General features: G+C 37.3%; 1 protein-coding gene across 9 annotated transcripts; it reads left to right on the forward strand.

Annotated features, from left to right (window-relative positions):
- Positions 1–256: 256 nt before the first annotated feature.
- Positions 257–16084, forward strand: LOC310728041 (uncharacterized protein). Of its 9 annotated transcripts, XM_083545095.1 has the most exons (6): positions 270–653; positions 1532–1715; positions 2489–2907; positions 3142–3226; positions 9551–9663; positions 12916–16084. In XM_083545095.1, the coding sequence occupies exons 3-6, from the start codon at positions 2718–2720 to the stop codon at positions 13389–13391; spliced, it is 864 nt and encodes a 287-aa protein (XP_083401221.1). In that variant the 5' UTR covers positions 270–653; positions 1532–1715; positions 2489–2717; the 3' UTR covers positions 13392–16084. The 9 variants fall into 9 exon arrangements, with proteins under 9 accessions (XP_083401214.1, XP_083401221.1, XP_083401216.1 ...); XM_083545088.1 differs by having other exon boundaries at positions 257–653; positions 2489–3226; XM_083545090.1 differs by having other exon boundaries at positions 482–559; positions 2489–3226.
- The last annotated feature ends 4033 nt before the right edge of the window (positions 16085–20117 follow it).

The raw sequence follows: 20117 nt of genomic DNA on the forward strand, positions 1-20117 counted from the left end.
GTACACGTGATATAAAACGTTAAACCCTTGAGAATGGTTCTGAATTTGTTCTTTTCCCTTTCTCTGCTGCTGTCAAATATCTTCCTTCCTTTACCACCCTCTGTAGCGCCTCTATTCCTCTTTTGTCTCTGTCTCACACGCGCACGCACACATGCACACACAAGCGCATGCACACACACACGTGAACACACACAGAGAAGATAATACACACAGACGTGATTTGAGGAATCAAACAGGGTATAACATGGAGAGAAAAGGAGAAGAAGATCAGTGAAAGGAGAAGGACAGAGAATAAGAAATAGGGAGAGAAAAGAGGAGAGAAAAGGGAGAGAATGAGGTGATTGGGAAGACAAAAACACTGATGAGAGTAAGGGGAGGTGTCTGGGACAAAAGGAGGAGAGGCAGAGAGAGTGAGGTGTGCTCATTTGCTCATGATAAAAAGAGAGGGAGGGAGAAGAGGAGTGCATGTACCAGTGCCGTCATTCGTCTCTGAGCACTGAACAAGAACACAGCGGAATCGACTCATGAGGGAGAAGGAGAAATAAAGCACGAGCGCAAGGTCAACAGAGAAAACACATACCTATAACGATATATCTATAACCCAGTATACATATATCAATATACAGTATGCTTGTTTTCCACAAGCACAAGCGGTAAGAGTGCGTGTGTGTGTGTGTGTGTGTGTGTGTGTGTGTGTGTGTGTGTGTGTGTGTGTGTGAGAGAGAGAGAGAGAGAGAGAGAGAGAGAGAGAGAGAGAAAATCTGTAGCTACCTATCAACAATGAGCCACAACACACACGCAGACACACACACACACACACACACACACACACACACACACACACACACACACACACACACACACCCACCCCGCATAAAAATAGACACTCGCTATATGAGCACTGATTGTGTAGCCTAATGTGCTTATATATATCTTATATCATATATATATATATATATATATATATATATATATATATATATATATATATATATATATATATATATATATATATATATATATATATGATATAAGAGCATTTGGTGTGTGTGTCAGGGCGTGTGTGTGTGTGTGTGTGTGTGTGTGTGTGTGTGTGTGTGTGTGTAAACACAAACCTTTCTTATTCTGCATGTACAATGTATGTGTGCATGTGTGTGTAGAAGTGAAACATAGATTAATTAGCTAAAATATAATTTACAGAACACACACACACACACACACACACACACACACACACACACACACACACACACACACACACACACACACACACAGAAGAAGATGTGATAAAACTGTAATCAACACATACACCAAATATTCACACACATTTTTGAGTGTAAGAAAATTCAGATTTTTCTTTACTTGTAGAATATTTACACACACACACACACACACACACACACACACACACACACACACACACACACACACACACACACACACACACACACACACACACACACGATTATTTGTAATGTGTATTTGTTTCAATGTTATTTATATAAAAATTCCTTCTGTCTTTGTGTTACAGCTAAAGCATGTGATGTAAATGCCATCTGGACATTTCTTCTTTGCTACCACACATCTCTCAGATGTCTCAAGTTCTCAAACAGACTTTGGCATCAGCACAATAATTTCTGCTTATTTAGAAAGTCAGTGAGGCAATGGTTACATTCTGGTAATATAATGGCCTGTTGGTCTCTGCACATCTGCAGGTAAAAAAACCCATAAGCAATCTTATGTCATCATCATCATCATATATAGTTATGCAATTTATCTATGTCTGTATTCTGTAGTGTGTATTGCTAGGTCCAAAAGTGGCAGTACAGACTAATTCTTCATCTGTATGTACTATATATTTTATATATATATATATATATATATATATATATAAAATTTTTATTTATTTTATAAGTATATTCAAACTGAGGGCAGATGTTCAACCACCAGATACTAATAGCATCTTGGATTTATTTTACAGTGGGAGGTTTGCTGTGTCATTTCTTTGCCTTGTTGGTAGCTTTGCATTTAAGCCACTGGACTTTTGTCTAGATGGACATTAGATCATATCCTAGCACTGCTAATCTGCCACTGGCAATGCTGTAAATGTGAGTCTCTAAGGAATCAGCTTATTGTTTTTAATTGAATAGTTTCTGTCCATCTTTTGAAATCAATGGGCCTATAAACTGGAGAGTAGATACTACCTAGATGTGTTAAGGAAAACTTTTGTGACATTGGAGTCTACTATCCTTTGATAACCAAAGCCTTCTTTATCCATTATTCTTCATCTAAGTCCACTTTTTCACCAATCATGTTTTCCCCTACTTATAACAATTGCTAAATTCAAATGTTAATCATTAAAATATACAGAGACTGAAAAAGGTTTACAGCCTAGACATAAAGTAACACTTATCCATAACTGGAACAAAGAGTCATTATTCCTCTTACTAATAAATCTCCCACTCTCTCTGTCTCTGTTTCTCTCTAGTGTTGACCCTTGGATTTAAGTTTTCACTTACCTGCAGTAGCTTCTGTGTACTGGCTCTATCACTTTTTGTGGGTGTCTAATTTCCTGGTCTTCCTGTTCTTTAGCATTACTGCTTGATCATGTAATGAATAAGAAGACATTCTTTCTGATGTGATTGAGACATTTGAAATAACTATTTTCCGCTACTAAGTCTGCCCACTTATGATTCAGTTCATTTTTTTCTGAAAAGATGAAGATGACATTCTACATTATTTTAAATCTCATCCTGCTCCAAACCCTCACGTCATCTTCTGATTCAGCCAATCAGACTGAAATGACTATCACAAAAGAAGAGGAAGCGGTGGAGTCATCGGGCAGCCGTTGTTGGGGTTACTATGATGTGATGGGCCAATGGGACCCACCCTTTAACTGCAACGTTGGTATGTACATTTTTTGCTGTGGCTCATGTTATTATCGCTTCTGCTGCCAGTTCAAAGGTCACAGTCTTGAACAGACTAGCTGCTCCAATTATGACACACCTGCCTGGGCCAATACAGGGAAACCTGCCAGTGGCAATGATGCCAGCAATGCTAATGCCAAAACAAATGCTAACACTAACAATGTACCCAAGCCAGACCAGATGCACATGATTGTATATGTGATCTGCGGCGTAGTGGCCATCATGATGCTCGGAGGAATCGGTGCCAAACTGGTTCTGGAGAGGAGCCGCAGAGGAACTGGGGATACCAGCAACACAAGGTATGTTTGTTTGTGTGGGCCAGTTGAGCTTGTTGTGCATACATTGAGTGTGAATTTTCTTTTTGGTTTCTCAACATTCTTGTTGTGATATACTGAGTGTCTTGCAAATATAATGTAAGTATATCTGCCTTTCTGCTCAGAGATCTTCTGTGTGTACAAATTGGATTTGTTGAAAGACAGGAAGAATTTTGTAGTTAGAAATTAAGAATACACTTGCTAACATAACTGGATTTTGTAAATACTACCAATGGACACACACTACTACTACTACTACTGCAAAGTGGCTGTACACAGTAGTTTCATAAAGTTTAGACATTGACAAGTTATAGCTATTTTATCTTTCTACCACAAAATGATAGAATTATTGAAATGTCCAAACTAAGTAAAAGTGTAAAATTTGGATATTTTTATATGCACTCTGAAAAAGTAAGATAAACTTTCAAAGACATTTGCAAGACATGAAGAACCAATAAACATGAGGAAGGTTCACCAAAACAATTTCACGGCTGTTAATCTTTTCATGAACCATATATCCTTTATCATTTTCTTTTCTGAAAAATTTGCCTTAATTTTAAATCCCCATGAAAACTGTAATGCATGGAGACAATGTACAGAAACACAGGAACCCCGGGGTGATGTGATGAGGTGAATATTGATGCTTCTGCTAGAGATGTGGTGTGTGTGTGTGTGTGTATGTGTGTGTGTGTGTGTGTGTGTGTGTGTGTGTGTGTGTGTGTGCGTGAGTGAGTGTGTGATGAGGTTAACATTGATGCTTCTGTTAGAGATGATGTATGTGTGTGTGTGTGTGTGTGTGTGTGTGTGTGTGCGTGTGTGTGTGTGCGTGCGTGCGTGTGCGTGCGTGTGTGTGTGTGTGTGTGTGTGTGTGTGTGTGTGTGTGTGTGATCAGGTGAATATCAGTGCTTCTGTTAGAAATTATGTATTTGGAGGTGCAGTTGTGGCTCCAGTGAAAGGAGACGTGTTGAATTGTGATCATTGGGTTTCTTGCTTTAGTGATGATGTTCATTTTCTCTGTATTAGATCCTGTGTCTGATGCAGCGCTCTGTTCTACTGTATGTCCCTATAATAGTTTAGATTAGATTTAAGTTTGTTATTGCACATGTTACGGTACAAGTCAATGAAGTGCAGCTTGCATCTAACCAGAAGAGCATTGGTAGCAGCGTAACAGTTTTACATATGCACAGGTTGGTAAGGCTTTGATATATGATAGATATAAATAAATAATGACAAATGAATAAATAATATAAATAAATCATAAACAAAAAGGGGGTATATACAGTGAGTACAATGGTCATGGATAGTGCAGTGAAGGAGATTGTATACATGTTTATGTAAAGGTTATATACATAGGCAAAATTATATGGAGAGTGCAAAAAAAGGAGACTATTATAAACAGCATTTGCAATGGTTACAATAGTGCAATTTTGAGTATTACAGTGTGTATAAAGTGTATTATGAGCAGTGCAACATAGAGTAAGGTTACACAGTGTATGGTATTTAGGTTAGTGTGTATGTCTGGGTTGTGGGGGTGGTAGTGACGGTTGGAGGGTAGGTGGTTCTACCAGGGTGTGGAGTATAGCATAGAAACAGCTGTCGGTAAACAGCTGTTCCTTAACCTATTTGTTTTGGTCCTGAGGCTCTTAAGGACAGGAGGGCAAACAGTCTATGGGCAGGGTGAGAGAAGTCCTTTGTGATTATGTATGCTTTCCTGAGGCAGCGCTTCCTGTAAATGTCATCAGTCTTTGGGAGTAAAATTCCCACGATGCGTTGGGTGGTTTCCACCACCCTCTACAGCACTTCCCAGTCCGATAAAGAGCAGTTTCCATACTAGACTGTAATACAGCTGGTCAGGATGCTCAATGGTGCATCTGTAGTAGTTTGCCAGGATATCTGAAGAGAGATGGTTATTTTCAGAGCGCTGACAAAAGGCACTGACAAGCCTTCTTGAGCTGTTTTTTGTCCAGGAAGAGGTACTCAGAGATGTGAATCCCTAAGAATTTGAAGCTGGTGACACAATCTACCACTGTTCCATTGTTATGGATTGGTGTGTGCTGCCTTTCTTCTTTCTGAAGTCTAGGATGAGCTCCTTAGTCTTCTTTCTTTCTTCTTTGTAGGCTGACTCACTGTTGTCCTTGATACGTTTTTTTTACCGTGGTGTCAATTTCAAAGTTAATAATGATGGCGCAGAGCTTTGTGCTAATGCCCAGGTCTCCAAGTTTGTTGATTAACTTAGAGGGGATAACAATGTTAAACTAATGTCAAGGAAGAGCATTCAGACGTAAGTGTCTTTATTGTCCAGGTGAGAAAGGTCAAAGTGTAGTGCTGTGCAAACTGTGTCCTCAATGCTCCTGTTCTTACTGTAGGCAAATTGGTGTGGGTCCAGGGTGGTGGGAAGACAGGTTTCGAGGTGTGCCAGGATCACCCGCTCAAAACATTTGGTAGTGATGGGTGAGAGCTTCACTGGACAGTAATCATTAAGGCATGTTGCGTTATATTGGTAGTGCTCCTCAATGAGAAGTTTATGTGAATGCTTGGCTTTTTTAATGCCCCTTTTCAGGTTTGCCCAGGCTCTGTTGTTCACCTCTGCATCATTGGATTTGAGAGTAGCATCTCTTGATGAATGACCACTAGTTCAAAAGCTGCCAATGTGAGTTTAATGACTAAGACCACTGGTGATTATCTTCGCCCTTACCTGAGGGAAAGTTGCACCAAAGCAATGGATTCTATCAGCATTGAAAGTCTCGTGTAATGGAGAGTCACAACTTGTAACTGCACTGGGTGACCACCCAGTGGGGTGACCATGAAGCCTTTACATGTAGCATTGCAGGATCTTTCTGGCTGTGTCACTAGTCAGTCTCCTCCAACCTTTCAGAAACTCACTCTAAATGCTGGGGTAGGCACAACTCTAATTCTCAGAAGGGACGAGATCCATTGGATACCCTCAAATGGTTAAGCCTGTATGCCAAAATGGTGTGCCAGAGACATGCCTACTGTGCATGCTCCAGCTTGCTCAGGACCAAAAACTAGGTCACTAATCATTCAGTTAAAAAGAAAGGTAATCTCCATATAGTAGTCATAAGCCATGGTACTGGAAATGGTTGAAACAAAGAAGACCCCATTTTGGATATAGAATGGTATGAAGATTTTGTAATAATGGGAGTATAATGAGATGAAAGCTGGGTTAAAATTTGCTACCATTAGCCATTGCATCTTTCTTTATTGCTGTACTGTCAAAGCAGATTCTCCCCTCTCCACACTAAGTCGCTACAACAACTGCACCACTAAAAACCTATCAATGAAGCTCCACAAATAACACTTTTATAGGCCTGAAATACAACAAAAATACTTTACATATTTACATAGACATTAAAATGAACATTTGGAAACCTGCTGTACTTTAACATCATAGGAAATAATTATTTGTTTCTGGGAAAATCCCCACTACAACAACTAACCCTAACCCAAATTTCTCCAGGGAGTGAAATATTTAATCCTGTAGAATATGTGACTCTGAAGATTGAATTAAATAAGCTACTCACATTTATCTAGCCCACACGTTATTCAGTGCACTTTTAAAAAATCAACCAAAACAAAATGTTAAACAGAAACTGGTCAATTCAAGACTTGTATTTTTTGTGTAGTCAAGTGTAGTCAAAGGGTGGAGGTCAAGTTTTGATAATCCCATTCTATTTGCATTGAAAGATACTAACCTGTTATCTGTAAAATGGCAAAATGTAGTCCCTACAGGGGACCTCATCGAGTCCATGGCAATTTAGTAGAGTCCCATGTGATCAATTAACATTATTCCACCCTTTTCAAATACCCTTGTTTTAGAGCTACGATTGACATTTTTTATTAGAACGTCCATATATGTATTTTCATTATTGACATTTAAAAGGCCCACACACCAGACTTAAATCATGCTAATTTTCTTTGGACCTGCAGTGAAGCTGGGTGACAACTAGACGTGACATGATGAGCCAGTGTTCAAATATACCATTTGTTCCTGTATGCAGGAAAAAATTGCAAACATTGCAAACCAGTTTTTGATACAGCAAAATGTCTTTGCTTTGAGTTTACAATTTCAGATCTCCATTCATATGCAAATGAATGGAAGAATATGAAGTGAAAAGTCTACAGTAGTGTAACTGCCCCTTGAAGGAAATCTTGTGGAGATCTTTAATACTACTAATAAAAGGGCTTAAGGCACTAATCACAATTCTGCACAACATTAAAGTTACTCATTGAACTAATGTACAAATCATGTTTTTAAGCATTTGATCAGACAATCTGAACAGCGCATTTGTCCACAGAAGTTAAATGTTGATTTTTTTTTACTAATAATGAATTAACAGTTTGTAAAATATCTGTTACATGAACACAGTGCCCTGCAGTTGGAATCCTGAAAGAGAGGATCCTCCTTACTCTCCAAGTTGTTATATTGCCTGGATGCCTGGCTTCCAGATATCACATTGTTTATTCCACCAGAACACAAAGCAATATCTTTTTGAATACATATCTAATGGCCTGTCAAGGTCCATAAAAATTATTTGAAAGGGAACCTCAATAGCAGGTGATAGTTGCAATGGCATTTTGGGGGTTGGTCAGCATTTTTGCCAGGCAGCACTTGCAATATACAGCAAACTCTCTGCAAATATTGTTGTGAATGCTTGACCAATAGAAATGAGTCATTAAATTGTTAAGTGCTTTATCCTGGCCTCAATGCACATCCATGGCATTAGGACGATCCTCATAAAACAGAAGTTTTTAAACTTAGTTCTTATATTGAATGACTCAGAACAAGAGTCCTGAGGCAATATAACCTATACTTAATTAAAAAGTAAGAGTGGGGGAGTGCAACATTAGGCTTAATTGGTTGACCATCATTTACCTTCACTCAAATCCATGCCTCAAGGTCTTGTCCTGCTACTACTATCTCTGCATCTCCTGAAAATGCCTTGCACATTAAACACCATACCCTGCAGAAACCATCCAAACATTTTCTGCTACTAATGGATGGGTAACGTAAGACCTAATCAACCTCCAATTCCTGCCACTGCAATTTAATTATGAATGGCATCAGTAGATATTTGTATACATCTCTCATTGCAAATCTCTTCTTCAACAACCATGCATTTGCTAGAACCTCACACTTAATAAGGCTTTGATAGAGTGTGATCTGGTTACGGCTTGCTATATCTTCACTTGTATACTCCAGTTTTACCCGTGTAAAGAAGCATTGGGCTACAGAAGACATCAGAGGAGAAGAGAGATCCAAAACAAGGAGGTTGTGGTATTTGTTAAGTACAGTTCAGCTGGTGATTTCCTCCAAGTTTATCACCAAGATGGAGGAACAAGGATCAGCCCAAATCTATGATGTTGACTCTCACCTTCCTGACAGGCATGCTGCAAGAAGTAGAAGTGTGTGTCTGTGTCTGTGTGTGGGGTGGAGATAAGAAAAACATGGATAATTATGTGGGAATATTGTAAAATATATGTCTCAACACGATGCATAAAAAATAGTTTATGCTTTTGTTATTTCTAGATTTGATTATTGTAATGCCTTTCTGTCTGAATGTTCTAGTAAATGCTTAAGCTAGCTCTGAGGTGTAAGGTATCTGTTAGTAGTGATATACTGTTATAGTGATAAGGTAACAGCCGGGGGACCAGGGTTTCTTTAACAAACCTCTAAAGAACTTCCATTGTTTATTTATTTTTTTTCTGTGTTTTATTTTTTTCATTTTAAACTGTAGATCTGGGGATTTGTTGGTATACAGCATTTTGGTAAATTTTGATCATTCAAATAAAAGTACAATTTTACTTTAATGGTTCTTTAAAGCTTCTTTAATGATTGTTCATGAAAGCTTTTTTACAACCCAATTCCGAAAACACTGGGACACTGCATAAAATGAAAATAAAAAAAGAATCTCATATAAAATTGCAAATCTCATATGCTATATTTTATTCAAAATAGAACATAGAACACGAATGAAATGTTGAAACTGAGGAAAATTTATGGCAACATTTTACAGCTGTTTTGGAATTAGGGTTATGTTTTATGCTTCTCTTGCTCATTTTGGATTGTCCTTAACACTGTGCATGACAAGAAAATTAAATTGTCCTTAAATATGCCGACTATAATGTCCATTTACCTCTACTACACCTTCTATTTTCAATAACTTTATTGTTGTAGTATAACATTAAAAATAAAATGAAAATGTATCCTGTCAATTTTAGTTGTAAAATAAATAAAATAATCAGTAATGTGTATATTACCAATTATTGTCATAAATCTTATCTTTCCAGAACCTTGACAGATAGGCTGAAGCTGCCAGGTGAGGCAGAATGCATGGTCAGAGGGGCAGGGCATCACCCAGTCAGAACTAATGGAATGCCTGGGCACCAGAGGACTAATAATGGTGAGACAAATGACACACTTAAAATAACTGCAGACAAACATGAACATAAAAAAGCCACTAGCAGCAAGTCTTATTACCACAAATTTAGAATTCAATCCTAGAAATGTTTCTAAATTGAACCCTAATTTTGGGGTTCCTTTAAATGGACCATACGGATTTTCAGCTTATTGTCCTTAAAAATTTTTCATTTTTATTTATTGAACAGATTTCATTGTTCAATGTTTTAAGCAGTGGCAGGCCGAGCATTTGGTACCTGGGACTTCAGTGGTGACTTATTAATCCAACTCTTAATACCACCACTATCACATTGCAATTATAGAAACCATCAATACAATACAAAAACACAATATATCATCATGTGGCATTACAGAGAGACATTTCACATCTGGAGGTGAAAACCATTTTACTAAACCAACAAACCCAGTTAAGACTCCAAACCTCTACACTACAAGCACAACTGTGCACCTAACATCTGGAGCAGTTCACAATCAATATTTGTCTAATAACATGACAAAAACATAAAAAATGTAAATAAAATAAAAAACTAGTCTGGAAGTGGTGAACAAACTCTTTCTCGGGCTGAGACACGCTAGCTAGCTTCAGGGTTGGCCAACCTCCCCACCATGTCTAGCTTTTCTGGAAAATTTATTTTTAAGTTTGTCCGAGACCATTCCGTAGGCATTAAAAAAGTCTAACTCAGATGTATTAATGTGCAGAGCTACACGTGTGTTTTACCAGTCAAACTATAACAGTTTCCCTCTGACCAACCAATCAGAGGACGAAAAAATGCTGCCGCTATTCTTAGCCAGCTAGCTGCCCTGTGAAGCGAATTCTTATTCTTATTCTTATTCTTATTCTTATTATTATAATATGTGCCTGCCTTCAAATGTACCGAAGCTTTAAAAATTATATATAATAGCAAAAATAATATATTTTGCCTCATAAGTTTTGAGCAATTTTATCATTTGTCCTTCAGTCAATGTTATGTTTATAATGTAAAGTCATTAATCAATATATATTTAGAAATTGAGATTCAGCTTCTAACATAGATATAAAACACACTTCCTAGCATGGCTCTGCCCCCCTCTAATCTTATGTAATCAGGGAGACCCACATCTGAATCAATTATTTGTTCATTGATTTTTCAATCAGTGTCTCATTCACTAAGAGGCATATTCCTTCAGTAGATCATAACCAATGACAAGCTCCTTCACAGCCACCAAAGCAGTTTTGTATGAGCAGATTAAAGTAAACAAAGACATTTGACACATGGCAAATGTGAATGTCACTTAAACAATTTGTTTAAAAACACATTATTAAAACATTACTAAGTTACATTCTAACGGTAAGTAACTGTATTCTATGTGACACTCAGGGCATGTCTCGGTCTTTGTAGTGTTGTGATGCTTCACATTCATGTAGCAGCAGTGGTGTTGAGAGAACATGCTCAAGAAACAATTTAGCGATTAGAAATCAATTAATATAGAAAATAAAATTATTTATTTATTTAAATGTGAATTGCCTGAATGTGTGTAAAATATATATATTTATATATTTTAACTTGCGAAATGAATGATGAATGATGACAAAATTAAACAACATAGTGGTCTTTTCGTGTAACCCTATGTGTAAATTATTTGACTCCACAGTTCTGTGCATAACGCCTCAGTTTATTGTATTTGGGACTGAACACAGAGTCAGAATTTGAAACATATGCTTTTATTAAGTTTATTGTAGGAAAATGACTAACATGTGATACTTAAGGTTATTACCTCTGTCACCTTTTGACCTTTAGCCAGAAATTAATTTAAAATTCATTCATTCAGGATATGAGAAAATCCCTGCAGCACCATGCTGATTTAGAGGAAGTGGTTTACTCAAATATAATTAACAAAAAACAAAGCCAAAACCTACTGAGAACTCACAGTATGGCAGTATCTCAACAACATGCACATGCAAAAGTACTCCAAGGAAGGAACAGAACCGGTGACAGGGTCGTAGGGGACAAAGATCATTGATGCACGCAGGGAGCGAAGGCTGGTCCGTGTGGTCCGATCCAACAGCTCAACCTGCTGAAGAAGTTCATCTATCTATCTATCTATCTATCTATCTATCTATCTATCTATCTATCTATCTATCTATCTATCTATCTATCTATCTATCTATCTATCTATCTATCTATCTATCTATCTATCTATCTCTCTCTCTCTCTATATATATATATATACAGTGAGGAAAATAAGTATTTGAACACTGCTATTTTGCAAGTTCTCCCACTTAGAAATCATGGAGGGTCTGAAATTGTCATCGTAGGTGGATGTCCACTGTGAGAGACATAATCTAAAAAAAAAAATCCAGAAATCACAATGTATGATTTTTTACCTATTTATTTGTATGATACAGCTGCAAATAAGTATTTAAACACCTGTCTATCAGCTAGAATTCTGACCCTCAAAGACCTGTTAGTCTGCCTTTAAATTGTTCACCTCCACTACATTTATTATCCTAAATTAGATGCACGTTAGCTGCATAAAGACTTGCAACATAGCAGGGTGTTCAAATACTTATGTTCCTCACTGTATATATATATATATATGTGTGTGTGTGTGTGTGTGTGTGTGTGTGTGTGTGTGTGTGTGTGCCTAAGGCATGCCAATTAATGTGTAATTTATGTATCTGTAGCAAGCAAGAGAAAAGGTCTATATGTCTCTCTTTCACACACACGTCTATCTTTTGTGACTTCTCCATACACATTTAATTCTGATGTAGTCAAAGACATTTTGCTGAGTAACAGACGTTCATTAAAATTGAGATTACATAGTGATGAATAAGCCATTTACTGTCAGATGTTTGGATTAGTCAGACTCTTACACATATATTTATGGCCTCTTAAAATGCCAAACCACATAGCAGCTAATATTAAAGGCAAATCAATGAAAAGTGAGTAAAAGACTTTATACAGATGTTTGCATGAGTGAATGAGCAGTAATTGTGTGCTTCTTTTGTCATTGTTTATTTTAATTTTGAAATGGTTCTACTTCTTTATTCATATAGATGTGATGTTCTCTGTTCTATATTCTTGTGTGGGAGATTAATTTTACGCATGCAGGGTGTGAATGCTTTATCTTGTAGCCATCAAAATGATTACTGAATCTTTTTAAGTTTAGATTTTCATCGTTTTTTGTTCAAACTGAATTTGTCTAATCTTAAAAATCTGTCCAATCTCATGCCTTTAAAAACATTTCCTTACAGACAGTACAACAGCCAGAGACTACTATAGGAGTTTCCCACTGATGGACCGCACAAACCGCCAATCATCACCTACGACTTTCTACCCTATTGCTTTTCAGTCCAATGAAAAGCCTTACCTCCTTCCACCAGAGATCCACATTCCTGTCACTAACAACATGACACCCTCCCAGAAGTCTAAGATCTCCAACACCCATCCCCTGACCTCCATCTCAGCCTTTCCTGCCTGGGAACCCAGTAAGAGTACTGCTAGTACTACTACCCAGAGTACTGCTCAGTATGTCTCTCTCACTGTTCAACCACAGCGATCAATGTCCCAGCCCAACAGTCATGGCCAGACCTACTTAAACAAGCTCCAGTTTAGAACAGAGACCCTGCCAGAAGCATTCTATCCACCACTGGGGTACGGACGTTCCCCTCAGGTTCTTCCCAAACACAAAGGACTTTACACAAACAGCAAGACAGAAGTGACCGTGTGAAAAACAGAGTGAGGGACAGAGGAAAAAGATTAGAGGAATGTGAAAGAGTAAGAGAAATGACAAACTAAGCTTTGTATAATAGCTTGAAAAAGAGTTTCATAAGATGCAATACATTAACTATTTTTCTTTAATGCAAAATAAGCAGAGGAAATATTTTGGTATTTTTTGCTATTTCTTGTTTGTTATGAAGAGCATTAAAAGAAGAAGTATAGTCTTTATTTGTCACATATACATTACAGCAGAGTGAAATTCTTTACTTCGCATATCCTAAATTGTTAGGAAGCTGGGGTCAGCCATGATACCGTACCCCTGGAGCACAGAGGATTAAGGGTCTTGATAAAAGGAACCCTAAAAGGAAGACTCTTGGGCCCTTGCTCTCAAGGGCCCAAGAGTGGCAGCTTGGCGATACCGGGCTTCAACCGCCAACCTTCTGATCAGTAACCCAGCACCTTAAACTCTGAGCTACCACTCCCCCGATTAGAATACAAATAGGATGAATCATGCACAGAGAAAGTTTATTCTTGGTCACATCTGGGCATTCTTTCTTAATTTATTTTTACATTTCCACCATGTCAATCACTTGACCGATCCAGTAAATGAAAGAATTCTGAGCATAGTGGAAAGGCAGTGCAATGTCAGACATTTCCACAGAAATATGCATGGAACTGTGCTGCCAACTCTAATTAACTTCCAGCTAACACTCATATGAGCAGATCTGGAGTGATATTAAACAGTAAACACTTACACATGTCATTTTAGCGCAGACATAGATGGAGTTCAACTGCGGATAAACTACACATTGTCAGTGGTGAACTGGATTTGGAGTGTGAACAGCAACTAAAATTAGAAAACAGTCTCTTCTGGAGTTTAGGACTGAGTGGGATAAAGTATTGACTGGATAATATTTGTCCACAGAAAGTATTTGAATTCAGACTGCTGCTGCAAATTTTTTTTATCTTAAACAGGTATTTTATAAAAAATAAACCAGAACATTTACCGCACTCAGTACTAACAAAGAAAAGAATCTAGAAGTGTAATTAACCCTAGCCTTAGTTACATAATTTTTTTTTAGTACATTTGGATTCTGACCATTTTCTCAATAGGTCTCAGGTGTAACATGGTGTGAACCTTACTCAAGCTGTTCCTTTTATCAAAATGTTTAGGACAAAACATGATCACCTGTGAAAGTCACAGGTAATAAAAGGTCATGATATCATATGTTTAAGAATCATTAGTAACAGCTGTCACCAGAGAACAGCATCAGAAGAGGTCAGGATAGAAAACATTGTCTCAAATTCTTTGTTACTGATATAGATTCAGTACCGCTAGATCTTGGGTTAGGGTTAGCAACAATCCTCCAATTGCAAAAATGAAGAATAGACTCATTCCACTGCCACTCTGACCAGTCTAAAATGCTTACTGAAGATGAATGAATAATGTATATTTTGTTTGACTTCAGCATGATATACATTTGTTGCCTGAAAAATAGTTGTCTAAGTTAAAATAATGTTGAAAGACTCAGAATCAGGAAATGGTGAAAAAACCTTTCTAAGGTATTTCCTCTTCTTAATGAAATTGCTACATAAGTATTGCAGGCAGGGTGAGAGAGAATTTGGAAAAATACACCAGTGAAAGAACATACTTTAGATATTTTCTTGGGATAATGTATAATAATTTGCTCTGTATCTCACTCTGCCACTCGCTCTGCCTCTTACTCTCCTGTTCTATTTTAAGAAACAGTTCATTTCCACTGCAGAATCAGCTGCCAGGATGGATTTGCTGAAATGCCATCATGAGTTTTCCCTCGACGAGAAGCCGATTGTTCAGCTCTCTGACTGACGTGGGATAACGCAATAACTCATGGGTCTGTTCCAAGTTTGGCCATGTGACTTAATTACCTCTACCCAGTTTGATCTGGTCTCTCCATTGAGACATACCCCTGTGGAGGTTTTTGCCTTGCGTGAGTCTATAGGATCTAAGCAAGGATATACATTGATGTAGGTCATTTTTTTTTATCTCTTAAATTAGCCAATCGGGACACGTTTCTCACATGCTTCAGAAGTTTCGAAGTAAAAATTATTTGTGAAGATAAACTTTCGACTAAAATTTGTGTTTAAAATGTTTTTCTACAAAATATTGTGTCCATTGTTTACCAGATTCAACATGAAAGCCAGGTACTATATTATGAAGTTGTCAGGCATGAAATCTGTAAAAATCTGCGAGGCATGAAAAAATAACATTATCTAAGGATACAAGCTTTTTGACTCTGATGTGTCCTGAACACATCATGTAAATATGAAATATATAAAAAGAATTTGCCTCCATTTCAGTGACTGTTGGTTTTAGATTTTCTTAAAAATGGCTTTAGCAATACAGGTCCTGAATGAAATGTGCTTCCAGAATTTGTTTTGTATTTTTGACTTGATGGCTTTTTCACATTTTGAAGATGTCTTGTCATATTTGAATCTTGTGCTGCATGTAGAAAATTATATTTTACATTTAACAACTTTTAATAATTTTCTGTAGGGGTTCTTTTGCAGTGTAAATTTGACTGCAGTTGTAATATGTAACATTTTACCCTTTATCTGTAGATAATTTTATATAATAAGGGCTTATTAATGTGGAATAATCTGATTTGTGACCAGCATGAAATAAATCTGCAAAAAGCTATGATGATGTATACAGAACAGACAGCATGCTAAAGAACTAAAAGTATTATTTTTATCTATAAATAAATCATGAATAATACAATGCATAATGCATAACCTCTGTTTTACAGAAACAGCATAAAATCTGCTAATAATTATGTTTGAGTTAAAATTTCTGTATGAATATCTATATGCATGTGCGATTATTTAGATTTCCTAAGGTGCAGATAAAAAAATTATATATATATATATATTTTTTTCTCACACTCTTTCCAGACTAATATATATATGTATATGTATATGTATATGTAAATATATATATGTATATATATATATATATATATATATATATATATATATATATATATATATATATATATATATATATATATATATATATATATATATATATATATATCTGGAAAGAGGTAAATATAATAATATGCACCTTGGGAAATCTTTTGAGTGACCTTATTAGCAGTCTGGGAAGGTGTCAATACTTTGATTAAATCAGCAGTTTATCATTACTGGCTGCTTATTCCCTATCAATCAGTATTAATGTTATAGACATAGGCTCACATTGTTGAAGCTGAAACAATACCACTGCCACCACAACAACCTCAATTCCAAAAATGTTGGGACACTGTGTAAGATTGAAATAAAAAACAGATTAGATCTTCAGAACAGTAAAATATAAACAGTAAACTATAATAAAAATAAAACAGAACAGGATTTTCTCCCTGGAAAAGTTCTCTGGATGGAAGCATTTGTTGTGCTAAAACCTGTATATAGTATTCAGCATTGAACGTACCTTTCTAAATGTGCAAGCTGCCCATTCCACAGGCACTAATGCTCTCCCATACCATCAGAGCTGTTTAAACTGAGCTCTGATAAAAAGTCAGATGGTCCCTCTCCTCTTTAGCCTGAAAACTAAAATGTTCTGCTTTGCCTCGGTATGTTTTAAATGAGCTTTCGCCCAGAGAGGATGGTAGCGTTTCTGGATCTTGTTCCAAGCATTCCTTCTTATATGCATGATAGAGATTTAACCTGCATTTGTGGATGATATGCAAACTGTGTTCACAGACAATGATTTCTGGAGGTGTTAATGAGCCTGTGCAGTGATTTCTATTACAGAATCATAACTGTTTTAAATAAAGTGGCCTCTGAGGGCCCAAAGATCACAGCCATCCAATATTAATTTTTACCCTTGTTCCTTGTGCACATAGATTTCTTCAGAGTCTTTGAAACTTGATGATATGTTCTGCAAATGATGAGATATTACTCTGTCTTGCAATTTGATGTTGAGGAACATTATTCTGAAATTGTTCCACAGTTTGTAGCCGCAGTCTTTCATAGATTGGTGAAGCTCCGCTCCACAGAGATTGTGCCTCTGTAAGATACACTACTTATACCCAATTATATTACTGACCTGCTGCCAAATAACCTTATTATTTGCTAAAAGTTTCTCCAACTGTTTAATTTAAATAAAACATACTTTTCCCAGACCTATGTTGTCTGTCCAAACTTTTTTGAGTCCTGTTGCAGCCATCAAATTTAAAATGACTTTATTTTTTCCTTAGAATTGTATATTTCCTCAGTTTTAACACTTCATGTGTTTTATCTGTGACAATATGGGTACATGAGATCTGCAGATCATTGCATTCTGTTTTTATTTACATTTTACACAGTGTCCCAACTTTTTTGGAACTGGGGTTGTAATAATAAAAGTAATATTAATAATAAGGATAAAAAAATCAGCACATAATCTCCATATTGGAATCCAAAGCGGTATCTAACCTTCTCTATTGTTCACTCTTAGTCTCCTCCTCAGTCTGTGTCTGTCTGTCTCTCAGTTTCTGTTTATTATGAATAAAAGGACAATTTGAATTTAGCATTAACTAATGTAGAATAATTTCTATAATCTTTATATATCCAGCAATGTTTCTGTGCACACATTTTAATATAAAAATAAAATGTAGGCAAAGAAAAACAAAATGTCTGACTTTTTTGGTTTCCTGTGTGTTTCAATAAATTTCACTGTAAGATGCAGAAATAAACTTCATGACAAGTGATGTAAGTGCTATTGGTCAATATTCATTTTAGAAAACAATGAATCCTATAGGCCTTGGATTATTGTTAAGTTTTTCATAAGACAGGGTCGGTACCATAATTATAAGATGCTGTATGATTATTTGTAAACACTGGCACTAACTGGATAGGACAATATTTTATAACATTTCCACATATCTGGGCCTGAAAATTTTTTGAGATTACGATTACGAGGTTACGTTTTCAAAAAATCTGCCTTTCAAATCTGCGTCTTTCAAACCAACTACCTGCATGTCTTCCCTCACCACATTCATAAACCTCCTTCTTGGTCTTCCTCTTTTCCTCCTTCCTGGTGGCTCCATCCTCAGCATTCTCCTACTGGTATACCCCATGTCCCTCCTCTGCACATGTCCAAACTATCTCAATCTCACCTCCGTGACCTTGTGTCCAAAACGTCCTACATGCGCTGTCACTCTAATAAACTCATTTCTAATCTTGTCCATTCTCGTCACTCCCCAACGAAAACCATAACATCTTCAGCTCTGCTACCTCCAGCTCCACCTCCTGTCTTTTACTTAATGCCACTGTCTCTAAACCATACAACATCACAGGTCTCTCCACAGTCCTATAAACTTTCCCTTTCACTCAAAAAAAGATACTCTTCTATCACAAATCACTCCTGCTATCACTCTTCTCCACCCACTCCACCCTGCCTGCACTCTTTTCTTCACTTCTCTAACACACTCTCCATTACTTTGCACTGTTGTTCCCAGGTGCCTGAACTCCTCCACCTTCTCCCTGCAACCACCCCTCTTCACTGCCCTCCCTCTCATTCACACACGTACTCTGTCTTATTCGTAACAACTTTCATTTCCCTTCTCTCCAGCATGTACCTTTACCTCTCCAGGCTCTTCTCCACCTGTTTCCTACTCTCACCATAATTCACAAAATCATCCACAAACATCATAGTCCATGGAGACTCCTGACCTCGTCCGTCAACCTGTCCATCACCACTGCAAACAGGAAAGAGCTCAGAGCTGATCCTTGATGCAGTCCAACCTCCACCTTGAACAGTCTGTCATTCCTACTGCACACTTCACTGCTGTCACACTGTCCTCATACATGTCCTGCACCACCCTCACATACTTCTCTGACACACCAGACTTCCTCATATAATACCACAACTTCTCTCTTGGCACCCTGTCGTACGCTTTCTCTAAATCCATAAACACACACTGCAACTTCTTCTGACCTTCTCCATACTTCTCCATCAACACTCTCAAAGTAAATAATGCGTCTGTGGTGCTCTTCCTCGGCATGAAACCATACTGTTGCTCAAAGATGGTCACCTCTTCTCTCAGCCTGGCTTCATCTACTCTTTCCCATAACTTCATGGTGTGACGGATCAACTTAATTCCCCTGTAGTTACTGCAGGTCTGCACATATCCCTTATTCTTAAAGATCGGTACCAGCAAACTCCTTCTCCATTCCTCAGACATCCTCTCACCTTCCAAAATCCTGTTAAACAATCTTGTTAAAAATTCCACTGCATCTCTCCTAAACATCTCCATGCTTCATCCTCTTAATCGCTGCTCTCACTTCCTCCTTCCTAATCTTATCCACTTCCTGCATTACCATCTCCACATTATCCAACCTTCTCGCCCTCTTATTTTCTTTATTCATCAGCTGCTAAAAATATTTCCGCCACTTTCTCAACACACTCTCCTCACTAGTTAACACATTTCCAACTCCATCCTTTATTGCTCTAACTTGCCTGGCCAATCACTACAAATCCTTTGCTCCTTTCTCAGTGTCCAACTTCTCATATAGATCCTCATATGCCTTTTCATTGGCTTTTTCCACATCCCTCTTTACCTGCTGCTGCATCTCCTTGTACTCCTGCTCACTTTTCTCATCTCTCTGACGATTCCAATTCTCTTTCTCCAACCTCTTTCTCCTTATGCTTTTCTGCAATTTCTCCTTCCACCACCACGTCTCTTTGTCTTTCTTTCTATTTCCAGACGTCACA

This window comes from Silurus aristotelis (assembly GCF_946808225.1).
Source record: "Silurus aristotelis genome assembly, chromosome: 6".
Classification (NCBI taxonomy): Eukaryota; Metazoa; Chordata; class Actinopteri; order Siluriformes; family Siluridae; genus Silurus; species Silurus aristotelis.